At 38.3% G+C, this 19,540-nt stretch overlaps 1 protein-coding gene across 1 annotated transcript in view; it reads left to right on the forward strand.

Moving 5' to 3' along the window:
* The window catches only part of TMC3 (transmembrane channel like 3), an 84,246-nt gene that overhangs the window by 34,098 nt on the left and 30,608 nt on the right, over window positions 1–19,540 (forward strand). The window contains exons 8-15 of the mRNA XM_036736911.1: window positions 1,280–1,427; window positions 3,293–3,336; window positions 7,494–7,641; window positions 10,732–10,841; window positions 11,971–12,049; window positions 13,445–13,678; window positions 17,605–17,733; window positions 18,062–18,129. Of these exons, the coding sequence (XP_036592806.1) occupies window positions 1,280–1,427; window positions 3,293–3,336; window positions 7,494–7,641; window positions 10,732–10,841; window positions 11,971–12,049; window positions 13,445–13,678; window positions 17,605–17,733; window positions 18,062–18,129 (960 nt within the window). The remainder of the gene's footprint in view (window positions 1–1,279; window positions 1,428–3,292; window positions 3,337–7,493; window positions 7,642–10,731; window positions 10,842–11,970; window positions 12,050–13,444; window positions 13,679–17,604; window positions 17,734–18,061; window positions 18,130–19,540) is intronic.

Consider the following 19,540-nt stretch of genomic DNA (forward strand, 5'->3'; position numbering starts at 1 on the left):
TGATATTGTTTAAAACGAATAATGTCATGCCCTTGGAACTGACTTTCTTACCTTTGCTGCAGCTCAGTAAAAAGAAGGCTATCATTTTCAGAGGCAGCCAAAGTAGAAATTTGTTTGCTAGATCATGCATAGTTGTTACAAGGGCTTAGTTTTGTCTTTTTAAAGTATTTTTGGGTGCCGGGGGAGGAGCAGGGGATGAGAGGTGGCAGAAGGTGGGGGGGGTGGACAAGATGGACTAGCCAGGAGAAAAGAGAAAGATAAAAAGTAAAAAGGGTTATTGAGGCTTTTTATGAATAAAAGGAAAGCCAGAAAGAATCACAGACAAGCAGGGCAGCTTTGATAATTACTTGTTGGGTCTGTATATAATAGAGATTAATAGCTTTATTTATAATCCTCTTCTTCTGTTTTACTATGTATAAGAAAATGCTTGTTTTATTTGGTATCTAAAATTAATTTATTTGAATGCAAAATTAAAATAATAAAAATTTAGAAATAAAATAGAAAGCAGAGTATATGTAGTGAAAGGAAGTTTGGATTCTAGGTCCGGGTCAGTCATTTCTATTACCTGTTTAACCTTGGGAAAAAATCATTAATCTCTCAACTTCATTTCTTTTTCATTTTTAATAAGGGAATATAACAGCAATTCTGCCTACTTCAGAGTTATTAGAAAGATCAAATGGGATTCTATATGTCAAAGTACTCTGAAAGCTCTAAAAATGCTATTCTCAAAAATGGTATTATTATCATTTGATTAAAATTGAGATAGGTTACAAAGAACTTCCAGATGAGGAAATGCCCTCCACCAATGTAGGTTGGAAATTTCTCTACAATTTACAATCTTAAAGATGTGTCTAGACACAGGGCTGTCCATCCTTAGGTTTTTATTGAAACAATAGACAATATATTTTGATTTGCCATTTTAGTAAGAGCTCTATGGTAGCTAGGCTTCCTTTACTAAAGCATTTATGTAAACTTCTGTGCTTGTAGGCAGACCCATAAATTACACTGCAGTCTGCATGCAGGCTCATAGGCCACATTTTGGACAGCCCTGGTCTAGAGCACTGAGAAGCTTAGAGACTTGCCCAAGGTGACATAGACAGTATGTGGCCCAGATCTCTGCCCATTACCTCATGTATCGGATTTTCCGGCAAAAGAAAAAAAGGAAGACTGTATTCAATGCTCTCTGCCAATATGAAGTTCTATATGAAAAAATAGATCAGACTTGGGTAGCCATGTGGAGTGGTGTGTTTGTGACTCCTGTTCTGATGGCATTTTACAGAATGGCAAAGAATTCCAGAATGAGCCTTGCAAGCGCATCCAATGAAAACTACACATTTTGCTGGAGAGTGTTTTGTGCATGGGATTATCTCATAGGAAACCCAGAGGCTGCAGAGAGCAAGGCTGCAGCCATCGTGAACAGCATCAGGGTAAGCTACGTGACTGCTGAACCAACTTGGGGCTAGGGGATAAAGAGCTCCCCTGGGGATGTATTTGCTTTTGGGAAGTTATCCAGCAAATTTATTTGGAACATTTAAGTCTCCTTCAAAAAATGCACCCAGTCCCATCTCTCCCCTGCCCCAAAACATATGCTGGAAAAATGTTAGCCTAACCTCTCTAGTTCTTAACATCTTAATTAACATCTTCTTTATCTTAATTAATGAAATTAACATCATTAATTTTTATGTTATTGATAGTCTTAGCATCATCCATTTCAGAAAGCACTAGGATCAAAGGATCATGGGACAAATTTAGAATTGTAAGGCACTTCAGAAGTGATCTGATCTGATCAACTTATTTTACATATAAGGAAACTGAGCTCCAGGGAAGTTAAGTGACTTATCTAAAATCACAAGTGAAGTAATCATCAGAGGATTTGAGCCTTCTTATGCCATAGGTCAATGCTCATTCCACCATAACAAGTTGAACCTTCCCTTACCTACCAGTCATATTGCTGAACTATGAGTGGGTTGTTAGGAATATTTGTACTGCTCAGTTTGCAGATCATTACCAACTAATGTTGGTAACCATTTGAAGGTTTTTTTTTTAATTAAATTCTATTCAACAAAGGTTTAAGTGCCTCCTATTTGCTAGGCCTCTGGGAATACAAAAACAAAAAGTGAAATGGTTGGTTGGAGTCGGGGTGGGGGGTTCAAGGACAGTTTCAGGAGGAGATTCACAAAGCTCACAAAAGCTCAGTCTTAAAGGAAAAGAAAGATTCTGAAAGGGCAAAGTGAAGAAAAAATGCATTTTGGGAATATAAGGGACAGTGGGGTCAAGAACTGGTGGCTTACAGTAGCACCTCCCTTATCCAACAGCCCTTTGCCTGACAACCTTAACTAATCAGAATACAGCTAAGAATCTGGAAGTAAGCAAAAAGGACTAGTTAAAGATGCCACAGAATTCAAGTTCTAAAACTCATGTACTTTTCTAATAGGATAATCTCTCAGGATCTTGCACGGAATCTTTTTACTTTTATTTTCTGTGTAGTTCTAGCAAGGATGCTTATCCGAGTAGTTTAGTTTATAGGAACTAAGGATATTTAGCTTAGAGAAGAGAAGGGGGAATTTTTATCTTCAAAAATTCGGAACTATGTGAAAAAGGGGAAGAGGAGTTCTATTTGCATTATTTGGCAGAACTAGGAATAATGGTTAGACAATACAAAAAGGGAAATTTAAGCTTATGCTAGGGGAAATCCCTAACCATCATATTTATCCAATATTAGAATAGGCCATCTCTGGGAATCCTGGTACAGGATTTTCCTCTATTGCAGTCTGAAAGCAAAGGCTGAATTAACACTCTTTTAGGTGTGTTGTAGGGCATTCTTGTTCATGTATAGATAGAACTAGATGGCCCTTGAAATGCCCTCCAACTCCAAAGGGCTGTGATCTGGTTGCCAGCCCACATTAGATGAGACCCAGAAAGTTAGAAAGGAAGGGGGACCGGGTACAGCTCAAAACAGAAATGTTGACAGCTGAAATGACAGCTCATAATCGACAGGGAAGGAGAAAACATATAAATTATAAAATGAGGGAGGGGGAAGAATTCAAATGTCATAGGAGCCTAGGGTCTTTTCATGTAAGGTCATACAGCCTATAGATTTCAATATACCCAAAGGACAAATGGCACTAATAGACTTTTAAACCTGAGACCTTCATTCTTATATGTGTATAACCTCAAAACCAATAACACATTTAGAAAAATAAGCTTTGTAATAAAAAGAAATATTATTTCAACAATTAGATTTATTTTTTATTACATAGTGGTATTTTCAAGGTTATGTGTTTTCTTGAAGGAGGCTATCTTGGAGGAACAAGAGAAGAAGAAAAGCAAAAATCTGTACGTATTAAAACTATACCTTTGTGTTCACCCAACTAACTCATGAATTTCCTCTTCATTTTATTGTTTTCAATAAAATGTAGCTCATCTGTACCTTGTTTCCATAAGTATTCTTACCAATGTTCTCTTTATTCTGCATTGCTATCATCCTTCTAGCTTGATAATTTACCTAATGTGTAGCTCAGATAGATTCCATATCTTTCCATACTTCACATGCAGTCCACAAAAGTATGTACCAAAATTTCATGAGATAATATAAGTTTCTGAAGAAGTCTGAAAGAATCAGTTCTTTGCTATTCTACTTGAAGAATATACCCTGTGGCTTTTCCTCAGCATGGTATGCAACATTCAGGCATCGAATGAGCAGATGTTTGAGTTCCATTTATCAAAGTTCCTGTCTTCCTTCAGAAGCAAATCCTTTTCTTGGGGACCATAAGGTCCATAATTGAGCCACCTTCTATTTCAGTTCAAACCCATCATCTACAGTCTTTCCTGGGCAATTTCTTTTGGTTTGTGCCTGTCAGATGTGTACCAACAACATTTGAATTATCAATGCAACTCATACTTCCCTTCCCTTGTTTCTTTCAGTCTCCTATTTCCTCTTTTGTGGCTCATGGAAATTTAAAATTAAGCCAGCATTGAGTGATGAAGTGTTAGAACTAATTAAACTTCCTAGAAGAGAACAAGGTCCAGGACAGGAAGATGTACAGATGTTTGCTCCTATCATTTTGTTATTTAAAAATAACTAAATGTCTATACTCTTTGTTGTTCCCAGAACACAGAAAGTTTGTCCTAAAAAAAACTTGAATTCATCTGGTGCTTTAGAGTTTAAAAAAAATGTTTTTCTTATAACAACTTTGTGAGGTGGTCACTGAAAGTATTATCATCTCTATTTTACAAATGAAGAAGCTCAGACTTGGAGAATTATTTGCTAACCGATCACAGAACTTCTAAGTCTAAGAGTAAGGACTCAAAAACCTAAGCCTAGTATGTGTTTTCCTTCTATAACCAACTACCCTTCTCTGAAGAGTTAGAGATAATCAAGTCAATTTTCCACAATACATGCTTAGTAAACTAAGTGATAAGAAAGGAGTTTTCCTTTCAGGATGAAGGACCACCATCATATAACATAAAAAGCTAGAGAAGGAATTAGCCACATGACCACTTTACTTTTCTGAGCCTCCATTTTGCCGTCTGCTAATAAAGGGTTTAATCTTTGAATTTGCTCCCAATACTGATATCCATTGATTCTATGAAATATCAACTCCTCATGACTTAGGAAGATGATCAAAGGGATACCAATATAAGAATAGTTTGTAACCTTCCCTCCAAAGATTAGAAACAACAATGACTAAATTATCCACATTTCGGGAGCAAACAGGTCTTCATTAAGTAAGTTGAACATAGGTTCAAATGCTAGATGAGCCATGGAAGCTTCACATTTTTCAATGGTTCCAGATACTCTTAACTCTGATATTTTACAAGCATATTCTGTTGCTTACTAGAGGGAAAAAAACAAAAAGTATGGCTGGATTGATGCAAATTCATCATCAGTGCTAGGAAAATGACTTTGAATGCATGCTATTTAAAGCAGGGTCGATGTTACAAAAAAGAACCCTAAACTTAAGGCTAAAAAATCTGAGCTTGAGTCATAAGTTCATAGGATCCTAGATTCAAAGTGCAAGGGAATTAAGTAACTATCTAATCCCACCCCCTTATTTTACAATGAGAACAGTAAGGCCCAGAGAAGTCAGGTGGTTTTCCCAAAGTTACTCAGCAGAGCAGCAAAGGCAGGATTTGAACTCAGGTCCTTTGACTCTATCGGGGGTGACTGGTGGGTGGATTCTTTTTGTTTTCACTTTACGTTCTTGTTCTAAGAAACCTGGGCAGTTTTAAGATTTTCAAAAATGCAATGTCTTGGTCATGGCATTCAGATAATCCAATGATTCTTAAATTTTTTTATCCTCAATCTGTTTTTCAGATCCATACCCTTTCTTGTATTTTTTCAGTCTTTCAACTTTGTTTTAACATTTCTTGCTGCCTCATGGAGTCACTGACATGTATTTGGTCCATTTGAATATTTAGGGAGTTTGTTTCTTGGGTCAGATTTTGTAACTCTTGTGGCAACCTACTAATTCTCTTCCCAGTTCTTTCTTTATAACTCTCATTTCTTTTATTTTCTTTATGATTAATGAAATAAAGTAAGAATTTCCATAACTTAGTGTAATGAAAAGATGATTACACATGAAACTGCAAATCTACCATGCACCACTTGCTATTTGTCTCAAATAAACAACAAAATTATCATGTAAATTTCCTTTTTTTTCTTTTCTTCCCTTCCCCCACCTCCTCCCTAGAGATGGGTACCATTAGACACAAACAGTTCTGTGTATATATATACATATATATATATGTATATACATACATATATATGTATGTATATGCATGTGTATGTATATATGTGTATATATGTGTATATACACACATATATGTAAAATTATTCTATTTATGCTTTTATTTATCAGTTCTTTCTCTGAATGCAGGTAGCATCTTTCTTTACATATCCTTTATAATTAACTTGGGCATATATAATAGTCAAAATAACTAATTCACTCATATTTTCCTCTCAGGTGATCTCATGTCATTTCTAAAAACATTTTTTTACCTCTTGCTTTATCTCTTCCAGCAATTCTAATCGTTTGTGCCTATGCTCTCTCTTTGTCTGAGGCAATGCTTGTAGATATTTTGGAGTCATTCTTCTTCTGGGTTTGTGTCTTGAGCATCCCTACTGCCATAATAGCTGATAATAGTGGGTTTTTTAAATTGCTGTTCTTCCAGCCTGCTTGCTCACTCCAGCCATGATGTTAGGGCTGGGTTCTAGCACACTTCTAGAGAGAAATTCAAGGCTGGTCTTGTTGCAGCTTGGGGTAATGTGGATAATGTTATTCCACAATCTCAGGGACAGGCTAAGGACCTACAAGCTTTCAATACACCTAAAGTGGTCTGATAAAGGGAAAAATCTGATTTCTGCCTTCCTAGTCCGAGCTCTGCAAGTCCCTGACCTGGCTTTGGATCTGAGCAGGAGTAGAATTCTGCTGGACTCAGCCTGTGTCAACCAGCTAGAAAGCTCTGAACTTTCTGCTTTCTTCATATGCAATTCAGGGCCTCCCTACCTGGGAATGACGCTGTCCTGTGCAGGTCCCCTTTTCAGTGCATCCAGGTAGTGTGTGACAAAGCTGCCAGTTCATACCTGTCCACATTATAGTGCCCCAGTATGTGTCCGGTGGTATCTGGTATGGGTCTGGGACCTGCTCTTATCCTGGGCACTGGAGTGCTCCACATACAGCATATTCCTGGTCAACCCTGGTATCTACAGAACCTCCACTCTGTCTTCCTACCAAGAAACTAGGATGGACAAATGATTCACTGTGGCTTTTCCTGGACATCCTCATCAGTATTTGGCCTGGTGTATTTTGTAGATCTGTTTAGAGAAGTTTGTGCAGCAGAGCTTATCATACAGTGCCCCTTACCATTCTTCCGTCTTGGCTTTGCTTCTTTCTTTTGACTAGACGGTGCTCTTGCCACCTCACCAGCTCTGCTACTTATTACTGTGGCACCATGTCTCTCAATACTTCCAGGTCTGTTTCTTGATCCATACGAGGAAGATAAAAATACCTGTATCACCAACCATACAAGCATTTTGTGAGAATCTCATGAGAAAATGTATAGAAGACACTTTTGAAATATAAAGCACTCCTGAAATCTAAGATATTATTATTAGCTTTGTATATCAAGGGTAGCACATTAGTGTCAGTATGTGCCCCAAGCAGAATACCCTGAAAGGGAGTATAATTCACTGTGGGAGTGAAGAAGAACCAATGTATGCATCCATATATCCTATACAGAAGTCTCCATCACCACATAGTAGTGAGAAAACAAGGGAGGGCAAGAGGGAAGCTTTTGCTAGCTTTCATGCACATCTATTTATATTTTATATTCTTCAAGAAATAAGTAACTATTCAAATAGCCAATTATTATTGCAAATAGAAAATGTAATTTGCAGTGAATGTGTTTTATGACTTAAAGTACACTGTCTATGTGATAACTACCCTTCCAAAGAGAGTCCTGTGACCCTGTTTCATCTCCTTTTTTTTCAGAGCAGTGACCATATGTCTCCGGATCATTGCAAACATCCTAGTGCTCCTCTCACTTGCTGGGAGCATTTATCTCATCTACTTTGTGGTAGATCGGTCCCAGAAGCTGGAGCGGACCAAAGAGGAACTGACCCTTTGGGAAAAGAATGAGGTTTTGCATGTTAGCTCAGCTTGAACAAGAGTGCCTTTGAGAAGGCTCATTCCAGTTTCCTGTTGAAAGTACTGATTTGCAGTCATTGCATCTGTTACTTTGTTTTTCAAGTACAGTCAGAAATATCCCTAAGAATTACCCTCATCCCATCCTACCCAAGAGTCCCTTATTCTATCTACTCTCTAAAGTTTACAATGCAAGGGATATAAGCCCACAACTACCCATTTCAAGTCTTAATAGGAGACTTTTATTCTTCCCAACCACAAAAGGCTTTGGAAATGCCAGTTCAAGTTGATCCTCTTCTACATCACATATCCTTAGGACAAGTGTCACCCTAGCTCCAGAGATCACCTGTTGACCTAAAGGGATTTAAAAAGCAGAGGAATTTTCACTTTACAGACGTGTTTTGTAGGAATTACAATTTAATAATCAAGTTCTGAGGGAGCTAAAAATTCAGGTCCCTTCCAACTCCCACATTTGAGAATCACACGGTATAAAAATAGCAAAAATTCTAGAAATGGTATAATAGTCACAGTCCTTCCACTGAATGACTTTTTCAAAGTGAGTTATGATATGGAGTCAAGGTTAGAAAGCATGTGGAGAGACAGTCTGTCAAGACTACATTGAGACCATGCCACTTGAATGAATATCTATTTTTCTATGACATTGGAAATAAATTCCATATTTTCCCCTGGAAACAATCTCTCCATCAGAAAACTCACAACTCAGACTGAAATCTATTTGATATCTTTCTCCCTTTTCTCTTCTCAGTGAAGATGGTCAACCACAAGTTATAACTGTCTGAAAAATGAACCAAACATAGTTTGAATGACTATTGAACGGTCTTTATCTCCTCTATTTTTCCATGCTTTTTTCCCTTGGTCTTATCTTTTATCCAAGTTGAGGGAAACAGGGACAGAGTGAGTAGACCACACTATGGAAAGGGACAATGAAGTTGATTATTCAATTCAACAAACATTTTTAAAGCACCTGCTATTTTCAGAGTGCTGTTCTCTATGCTATGGAGATTCAAAGACTAAATTAAGACACAGTCCCTGGCCATAGAACTTATAGTGTGCAAGGGATATAATACATGTACATGTAACAAGTACATGAAAAGGTTAGAGACTAGATGCTATCTGAGATTCCAGAGGAAATGATCTTAATGACTTGGAAAGGGGAAGAAAGATTAAAGACAGCTTCATGCAGAAGTTTATGTTTGAATTGGGCTTTAAGAATAGATAAGAATTCAATAGGTTAAGATGAATAAGATTTAAGTTGTTGGCATAGGTATAGGGATCAGAATGAGCAAAGACACAGAGGTGGGAAATGGGAGCAACAGCTACAGGGTACAGGGAGTAGTTTGACTAGAGCTGAGAGTATATAGAGGGCAATACTATGAGATAACATTGAAAAGATAGATGGCACCAGGCTGGCCTTGCATTCCAGGTTAAGGAATTTGAGCTTTATTTAGTAATAGGGAGCCATCTCAGAGTTTGAGCAGAGGAGTAACATGTCCAAAAATATGCATAAGGAAAACTTGGTAGCAATAGGTTTGGAGGGACCATAAAGTCAAGGAGGAAAGACTAGGATGCTACTGTGATAGTCTATTTGGGTGGAAACATGTGTCTTTCCTACAGTAGTGGTAGTGGAAATAAAGAGAGGGGTCAGATGGGAGAGTTACAATAGATATAGAATCAATGGAACTTGTTCTAAGTCCTATTGTATATAAATGACTTGAGAGAGAAAGAGAGGAAGAGAGAGGAGGAAAAAAGGAGAGAGAGAGAAAGAGAGAGAGAGAGAGAATATAACACCACGTCTTCAAACATGGGAAAACTGCATGAGTAAATGGCAATGGCTTAGAGAGAAATACTTGAAGGACTGTCACGTAAAAGAAGCATTAGACATGTTCTGCTTAGAGGTTTAGGGCAGAGCTAGGAGCAATGAATGGGTGAAACTGTAGGGAGGCTAATTCTAGCTCATTATAAAGAAATAGGAAACTTCCTAACAATTAGAATTGTCTAAAAGTGGATTGGGTTGCCTCAGGAAAAAATGTTTTCCACCTCACTGGAAATCATCAAGAAAAGGTTGGATGACCACTTGTTACGGATACACAGTAGTTGCTTAATAAACACTATGGATTGTTGTAGAGGAGAATTCTTGTTTAAATATAGATGACCTTTGAGATTTCTTTCAACTCTGAGATTTCATAATTCTTTGTGAAATCAAAATGACAAGTTATTGGAGAGAATGAAGGAAGCTCGTTTGAGGACAGATTGAGTTTGAGTTGCCAGTGGAATATCCAAGTGCCATCCAGTCTCTGGGCATCAGAAAAAACAGATCTATCTGTCATCAATATCAGCAATATAGATATGGGCTGCATTTCTGCCCCAACACTTTCTACTCTGTCAGAACCAGATTAATATGTAATTGGGAAATATTTAACACAATAAATAAAAATACAATAGAATATAGATAATATAAGATGTAGCTTTCTAAGTCAATAGACAGCTGCAAGGATTCTTATGTAGGATTTAGTTGCAGAGGTGGGGAACAAGCTTCAAGGCCACATATGGCCCTCTAGGTCCTTTGCCTTTGAATGAATCCAAAGTTCACAGAACAAATCAGGCCGCACCCAAGGACCTAAAAGGCCACACATGGCCTCAAGGCCACAGGTTCCCCACCCCTGGTTTAGTGCCTTCTTTTCTATTTGAGTTTGAAACACTGGGCTCACTAATCTCTAGGGTCTTTTCCAGCTCTAAAGGTATGAATTGGAATTTTCCCCAGATACTCAGTCTGAGAAGCATTGGGTGGTATAGTCATATAAAATGAAGATTAATTCTGCCATCACTCAAGTACATGTATTATTACCATTATTGTAATAGCTTCCTACATCGAATAATCACTGTTATTTTAGAGTTGCTTACTGTTTCAGAAATCATGTGGCATTCCTAATCACTCATATCATTTGTTTACTGTGTATTATAATACACGAAGTACTCTTATGATCCCTGACATAAAAAAATATAATGAATGTAGAAATTTAAGATGATTCCAAAGCTCTCAGTCTGAACTTTCCTTCCTCTGTAGGTCAGTGTGGTAGTTTCCCTGATCACTATGATAGCTCCTTCTGCCTTTGAACTTGTGGCTGCATTAGAGATGTACCACCCACGAACCACATTGCGATTCCAGCTTGCAAGGTACAGTAGTCACTTTCTGTAAGGTTAGTTTATGCAGTACCCCTTCCACAGGAACTAAAATGCAGCAAGTTTGTAAATCCCTTAAGGAAATTCTTTCTTCAGGGTTTAGCACTGAGAACCTGGCACAACTATGCTTGGTCCCTAGTAAGTGTGAAATGAAGCTGACATTATCTGTTCTCCTTAACTCGAAAGTCCTTCTCTGGTCGTAATACAAATAATGAAGGAGAGGCATTTATTTTCTATGGAGATGAGGTGGCATCAATTATGGCATCACCAAAAAATGAACTGTATTCTAGAATTTTTAGAGCCAGAAGGGTCTTTAGAGATTATTTAACCTTGCTCCTCATTTTGCCAATGAGAAGCTGAGGTCCACGGAGGTTAGGTGACTTCCCCAGGGTATCACCGTGAGTGACTACAGAGCTGGGACCAAGACCATTTTCCTTTTGACCATATCCCCATCCTCTCTTGATCTGAGAGAGGTAAATGCCTTTCTTTGCGCCTACCTTCCTAGGAGGCATTAAGAAGAATCTAATTAATTGTCTCATTTGTCCTCACAATAATCATATTAGGTCAATTGGTACCATCGTTCTTGTTTCACAGTAAGGAGGAAAAAAGGCTTAGTGACTTGTCTTTCTACTTCTTTACTAGATTGTAGCTCTTTGGGGTGAGGGGTTATTCTTTCTTTATCTTTGTGATTCCTTCCCCACCGTGCCTAACAACTTGTCTTATATCTAGCAGGTTGTAAGGGAAAGAGAAGGGAGTTTTCTGTTTAAATTAGACACTGGTTTGTGCTACCACCTAAATCCATTTCTCTTCCCAAATCTGACCACATGCCCACCTGCAAAAAGGAACAATAGGTGGCATAATATATCTCAGGAGGGAAAGGATTGTAAGATGCTCTCTGAGGCTGGTTTATCTAATCCCTACATTTTGCAAAGAAAGAAACAACCACAGAGAACTGTTGTTATTTGTTTGAGGTCACACAGCTAGTGTGGCAAACCTAGGACTAGATTCCCAGAAGCCTGACTCAACACTTCCCATCATACTAAATTGATTATAATTTCTGCAATGCAGACCATCAACCAAATGTGTGACAGCTAATGCCTCATTGTATATTTGTTACTTTCAGGGTTCTTGTGTTATATCTGGGAAACCTGTACAGCTTAATCATTGCACTTCTGGATAAGGTGAACAGCATGAGTATCGCTGTGAGTATTCCAACGTTCTCTAACAGCATCTTTAGATGCACAGAGGAAAGATTACTGTTACTAGGTTTACACAAGCTGAAGGATATGTACCTGCCATGTGAGAGCCACATAACCCAAAAAATGAAGGAAGGAAGGAAGGAAGGAAGGAAGGAAGGAAGGAAGGAAGGAAGGAAGGAAGGAAGGAAGGAAGAAAAGGACCTTCACAAAGAATATGTATCTCAAATATGAGTTGCTTTTACATTGATAGAGCAGAGGGTGACTGATCACTTTATGCCCATGTCCTTCAACAGCACCATAGAACATCTGATGGCCAAAGCTGTGATGAATATGGTGAATTGGGTCAGTCATCCTAGGTCCCACACTTGGGGCCCGTGGCTGTTGTGCACTAGGTCTAAAAGCCAATGAGCATTGGAGAAGGGGGTGGTATTTTTAAAAAGACTTTGAAAAAGAGTAGAAGTAATACCTGGAGAAAATGAAATCATAGGTCCGATCCAATCAAATATCTCTCTCTCCCCTTCATTATACATACATATAAATATATGTATGTATATGAAGACATATATGTACACATAAATATCTGTATTTATAAAATCTGTCTGTCTATCTATCTATCTATCTATCTATCTATCTATCTATCTATCCATCTATCACCAGACCTGTGAATTCATTGGTGTAAGGATCTCACAGAATGGCAAAACTTGGGAATTAGAAGGAATCCTAGTGGTCATCTCATCAACCCACATACAAAATGAATCCCCACTATAACATATCTGACAAATGGTCATCCAACCTCTGCCTGGAGACCTTCGAGAATGAGAACCCACCAGCTCTCTAGGCAGACCACTGTATTTTGAACAGCTCTAATTTTTAGGAAATATTTCCTGACATCAAGCCCATATTTTCATCTTTGCAGCTTCCATCAATTGTCCCTGGTTCTACTCTCTGAGGCCAAATGGAACAATTCTAGGGCCTGTTTCATGTGACAGCCCTTCAGATACTTGGAGAGAGCTATGATGCACCTCCCCCCTCCCCAGTCTTCTCTTTTCTTTTTTCCTTTTTTGTAACTATATAGGTTTTTAAAATTTATTTATTTTAGTTTTCAACATTCACTTTTATAAGATTTTGATTTCTAAATTTTTTCTCCCTTCCTTTCCCTCCCCCCCCCCCACAAGAAATCTGATATAGACTGTACATGTAGCAATCTTCTCTGAGTAAGTAAATGAGTAAGTACTAAAACAAAAACTAAATCCCAGCTCTCCAATAACTATTCTTGGCCAAAATGAGTTATGCTTCTCATACTACAGGCAAATGAGGTCATTTGTTGAAGGAAAGACATTGCTGGGAACAGAGTTTCATTGACACAGGTGTGTGCAACCTCTGTTTTCTTTCCCGCAGGAAGCTGAAGCTAAAAATAATGCAAGCAACTGGGTAGATTCTCCTCACTTCCTACCCACTAGAACACTTCCTGAGGAAGAGAAATGGTTCCCAACGATGCCTGGTATCCAAGTGAAACAAAACAGCACAATTCAGAATTACCTGGTACCCACTACCATCACTAATAAAACAACTTCCTTCAACTATAATGTGCAGAATCAACAGGACCAATGCTGGGAAACATATGTTGGACAGGTAAACAGGCTTCAACAAATTAGTATATTTATTACCTATGAGGTAAAAAGTCTGTGATGACTGACTCCTGAGAAGCAAAGGGATGTAGACTATGTAGGCTGTGAGTCTGGGAGACACTCAGAGAAATGAATCCTGCCTCCATCTGGATGGGTTCAATTTACACCATTCTGGAGCCAAGGATGAACCTATGAAGTATGGTTGAAGAACAAGGAGGAGGCTTGCAGTTTTTGCTTTCTGGGGCAAGAGAAAGGGAAAGGGGAATTATAAGAATTATAGCTATGTCTGACTGAGAAAAATGGCGAGGGGGAATAATGTGCGCTTTAAGCAAGCAGATTCTAAGAACTGGGGAAAAGAGGAGTCACGAAAGGGGTTTCGGGTGGGAATTAAGAGAAAATAAGTCCCAGGCCTAAATATATTTACATGTGGCATAAGGGTTAACTCATATACCAATAAAACACTATTGTTTTTCTTTTATTTTTTTAAATTTTATCCCACTATTGTACATTACAGAGAGACAGTACAGCTTAGTGGAGAGGGTACTAGGAGTAGAATCAAAGTGACCTGAATTCAAATCTTACTGGATAGGTTGCAATACGCCCCATGGAGAAGGACCACAACCAATGTAGTTCATTTTATTATATCCCCCTTTTAAGCAAAAGCCTGGGAAGTGCTATGTGTCACATTCTGGAAAAAGTCACATAGTTACATTTAGACAACTAAACATAGAGAACCCAGAAAAGAAAAGAAAACTGAGATCCTGAAAAAAGGAGCCTGGAAAGCCAAAACCTCAAATGTGTGGGGTGGCAGGTAGGGAACATATGAAGAGTGAAATTATGGATGATAGGAAGTCTATTAAACCCCTTTGTACCACATTGCTAAAATTTTGGGGAAGAAAAGTATCACCATACATCACAAGAAAGATGTCTTGTAGGTATCTAAACAGATTACATAGAAGGAAACATTTCTTTCTATGTAACCTACAATAATCAAGTCACAGATCTGACAGGAACCTCAGAGGTCATACAGTCTGAACCCTCTCTGAAGTATAATGCCTTTGACTTATGATATTTTCATATTTTAATATTCCAAGAATCTGTGATTCCATTACTGTGGCTATTCCTTCCACTGAAGATGGCATTGCTGGTACTGTGTTGGAAGAGTAACTCCTCTGTGCTTTAGTAAATTCTGGCCTTTGGGTTTGGCTGTGACTAGAAAATTCATCACCCTACAGCCATCTCCTGAACCCAGCCAAACTGGTTGTTGGATGACAGAGTCTCAAATTCTTTCCAGCTTGGTTATCTCATGCATGTCAGTGTTTATTGGGCAATTACCTAGCTATTGGCAATTTAGGGCCACCTCCATGTGATGATATGCATTAGAGGAGTTCTCTGGTAAAAGTCTTTGCCTACATCCGTTTATCTTTAGATAGCAATTACTTCATTTAGATCCACACATTTATTTCTCAGTATGCACTGGCTTTCTTCTACTCATCAACATTATAAAATAATAATAATAATAATAAGTGATGCTGGATGTATAAAGCAAAGCTATAATGTAATGAGAAGGATGTGATTAAAAACAGACCAGAAAATAAATATCTGAGCGTTAACTTCTTCAAAGTAGTCACCTAGAGAAGATTTGTTCAGTGACTACCCAAACTCAACATTATGCTTAGAACTTAGAACTTTTTCCTTGGGAAAGGAAGACCTTCAAGGACACTTTATGAATCTATCTGTCTCCTCCCACCCCCAATAACCCACCCACATACATATTCTCAGTACTTTACTGTCACTTGTTTCTTACCAATCATCATATGGCCCAAATGGAGCATCTGTGGAATTTGTCTAGCCTCCTATGGGAATTCCTCTAATGCAGATGACACTCACTTGGATCTATCCATTCTGGTCATCTAATAATGTTATGCTGTCTATGGAAAATTAAAATAGTATTGATTGTGTAGTGGTTTGTTTTCTAGAGGTATCAAAATGTTGTAAGATGTAGAAAATCAGCACTGGAGTATTAGAGACTGAAATGGGAGCTAGGAGACTTGAGTTCTAGTCTTAGTTCTTTGACTAAAGGTAGTTAATCCTGTGTGTCCTTACTTTTCTAGGCCTGAGTTATCACACTTGTACCATTCAAGGGCTCAACCTTTCAAATCCACATTTTTGTTAGTATCTACTGCATTCAAAGACTCAGTTGACAGAACCATAACTAGGGCAGGACAATTAAGATTTTATATTAGAGCACTGACATAGGAAAGAGGTATTTTGTCCTTCTTGTAGCAATCCACTAACCACTATTGCTACACGTTGTTGCTCTCAGTTTTCCTCTTACTCCAAGGGGTGAGACCCTATTCCCTCACTCTCCACCAGCTGCTGCTTCTCTGGTCTCAAAAATCTGGCATCCCTATCCCAGGGCCCTCCTCCCTAGTCCTCATAGAATTGAAAGTGAGTCCTCCCCTCACTCTTTGAAATGACAAGCAAACTTTGATTCCTTTCCAGTTTTTTTTTTCCTCATGGGCTAGTCTTACTCATATCCACTGACAGCCTCAAGTAGGTTCTTAATCAATATTTGTCAAAAGAATTAATAGTTTAACATCTAGAAGGCTCAAATAGAAATCAGCAGACATCCTAGGATCAATACAGATTCATGTGGGTGGGGGAGGGGCTTGAGGGTGTAAGAAGAAGACAACAAGTGGGAATAGGGTTGCCTTAAAATAGGTTAAGCTAAAAAACTAAAGATACATAGTACTGTGTTTGTAGAAGAGGAAAACAATGTCAATAAACATTTCGTTAGGTCCCTACTATATGCCAAGCACTATGCCGAACACTGGGGATACAAAAAGAGGCAAAATGTAGTCCCTGCCCTCAAAGAGCTCATAATCTAATGGGGGAAACAATCCTAATTTGGGGGAAAATGACAACATTAGAGACAAATGAAGAAAAATATAATTCTAACTCTCATAATTTTAAATATAAATGAAGTGAACAATCCGATAGAACCAAAGAGAGTGATAGAGAGGATAAGGAAATACAACCCTAATCTACTGCTTATAAGAAATATTAGAGGAAGGGGCAGAGCCAAGATGGCAGCTGGAAAGCAGGGGCTTGCATGAGTTACCCCCCCAGGTCCCTCCAAAAACCTATAAAAAATGGCTCTGAACAAATTCTAGAATTGAAGAATCCACAAAATAGCAGAGGGAAGCAGGGCTCCAGCCCAGGATAGCCTAGATGGTCACCGGGTAAGGTCTATCGCATGGACCTGGGAGCAGAGTGGAGCAGAGCCCAGCGTGAGCTGTGCCAGGACCAACCAGACAGGGAGCCGGGTGGAACAGGCCCTAGCGCCCTGAATCAGAAATGTTACAAGAAAAAAGAAAGGAAGGAAAGAAGGAAGGAAGAAAGGAAGGAAGGAAGGAAGAAAGAAAGAAAGAAAGAAAGAAAGAAAGAAAGAAAGAAAGAGCAGCTAGGTGGCACAGTGAGTAGAGCACCGGCCCTGGAGTCATGAGGACCTGAGTTCAAATTCACCCTTAGACACTTGACCCACTTACTAGCTGTGTGATGTTGGGCAGGTTACTTAACCCCAATTGCCCTGCCTTCACCCCTCCAAAAAAATAATAAAATAAAAATTGGAAGGAAGGAAGGAAGGAAAGAAGACATGAAATAAAAATTAAGGGGTCAAAAATATTTACTATGCATCAGTTGAATGTAGGGAGAAAAAGGAGTTGCATCATACTATGACATTAAGTAAGAAACAGAGGTTCAAAAGATTAGGGATAAATAAGGAAACTATATTATACTAAAAGAACCATAGCTTCCACTTTACCAGTGCTAAAATGATAATGAAGAGACTGGCAAATAGCTATACAAGTGACAAGAAGAAGTCATTGAATTTATATAGTCAATAACACAAGACCTTTTACTTTACAGGAAATGCTGAAGCTCTCCATTATTGATATGATTTTCACAGTGGCAAGCATTCTTCTTATTGACTTTTTCCGTGGTCTTTTTGTTCGATATTTAAGTGACTGTTGGTGTTGGGACCTGGAAAGCAAGTTTGTAAGTTCATTACTATGTTGGTTTAAGATGTCTTGTTCAAAAAGTTCTGAGTTACCCTCTCCTGATTCTTATTTACTGCATTAGCCAGACTTAGGAGCTCTAGGGGGGGATAGATGATATGGGAGAAGGGAAAAGACAAATAGGACCCCACCACACGCACACACACACACACACACACACACACACACACACACACAGCCATTTACACAAACTCAGGCTTCAATCTTGAAGACTTTATTGCATTGCAAATATGAATATAATTCCATGGCTTAGACAAAAAGGTTTAATATATTTTATTCACTATTTTATTACTCATTTTTATTCCTAGCCCGAATATGGAGAATTCAAAATAGCTGAAAATGTGCTCCATTTGGTCTACAACCAAGGAATGATTTGGTAGGTAACAAAGTTGTTTTTGTGTTCTGGTCTGTCCATTTCATTTGGAAGCTTCAATTTATGAATGCACTGTTATTAAACTTACACAGCATTGTCTTGAAAATTCAAAAGTTCCATCACTTCCAGTAGTAATTATCATCTATAATTTCATAAAATCTTTTGTTTTCAGTTTTCAAAACCCCTTGTGTAAGCCAGTGACATCACATTTCCAGAAAGGGTGCGGTTGATCAAGAAAACAACATATTCATTTTATTTATTTATTTATTTATTTTTAAGCAGTTACCACATTAAAAAGTGATCTCAAAGAAACCTCAATAAAAGCTGACATGAAACAGCTTTTCTGGAGCTCTACAGAAGAGGAAAGTAAGAAAGGGTATGACTACAGAAAACCATGGAGGAAAAAGCAAATGAGAGTTAGCTTTATGACCTTCTTCTTTACTCATCTAAGAACCTCCATCTGGGTCATCTATAAAATAAAGAGATTAAACAAAGTAATCTCAAAAGTTCTTCCAATTCAAAAAACTTAAGATGAAATGACCATAAGAGCTTTCACCACACAGTATCTTGCTAAGATGCCATTAGGATGTTTTGTGAGGTTGAAATGTTTCCCAAGTATCACCCTCCCCTAATAGAAGTGATAAAAGTTCAGTTCTCTTCTTTCTCCTTTTTTCTCTCTCCCTTGTCTTCTCTTATTCTCCTATCCTCTTCACTTCCTGTAGCTTTTACAAAACAAGAGACTGCTGTGACAAAGTAGAGAGATCACAGGTCAGGCAGTTGATACTAGGGCTCTGCTCCTAGCTTTTCCCCTAAGTAGCTGTGACCTTGGGTAGGACACTTCACATTCCTGGACTTAAGTTTTCTCATCTGAAAAGAGGTGAAGGGTTGAGCTAGAAAAGTCTCTAAGCCGCCTTCTGGTTGGTCTTCTCATTTGCCTCTTCTTCCTCCCTCTTCTTTTTTATATCTCTTCCAATATCTTAATCCCAACTCTTCAGCTCTTTCCTGTCCTTCCTTTCTAAGTTCGCAGCTGGCTCTAAAATACTATGAGTTCTTTGACTTTTCTTTTTCGGTTCTCTCATTTGTAACTGATAAATGGCCCCGGTTTCTGCCTGAAGTGAGAAGAAAAGGCTTATGGCTCTTCATCTGAAAATCCCACAGATTTGCCCCTGCTACTATTGTCCCCGTTGTATTATGATCCAATGAAAGGAACACTGGATTTGAAATCAGGGAATTAAATTTTAATTTCCAGGTCTTCCACTTACACATTATGACCTCTCCTTGACTTCAGTTTCTTTACTTATAAAATTAGCAGGGGTGGAGAATACACGATTTCTAAAGGTACTTCTAACTCTAAATCCAAGATCCTCTTCTTTCTGCAATCATTTCTGCATAGCTCATTTCCACACCATGCTAT

The sequence above is a fragment of the Trichosurus vulpecula genome, chromosome 8 (genome assembly GCF_011100635.1).
Source record: "Trichosurus vulpecula isolate mTriVul1 chromosome 8, mTriVul1.pri, whole genome shotgun sequence".
In the NCBI taxonomy this organism is placed as follows: Eukaryota; Metazoa; Chordata; class Mammalia; order Diprotodontia; family Phalangeridae; genus Trichosurus; species Trichosurus vulpecula.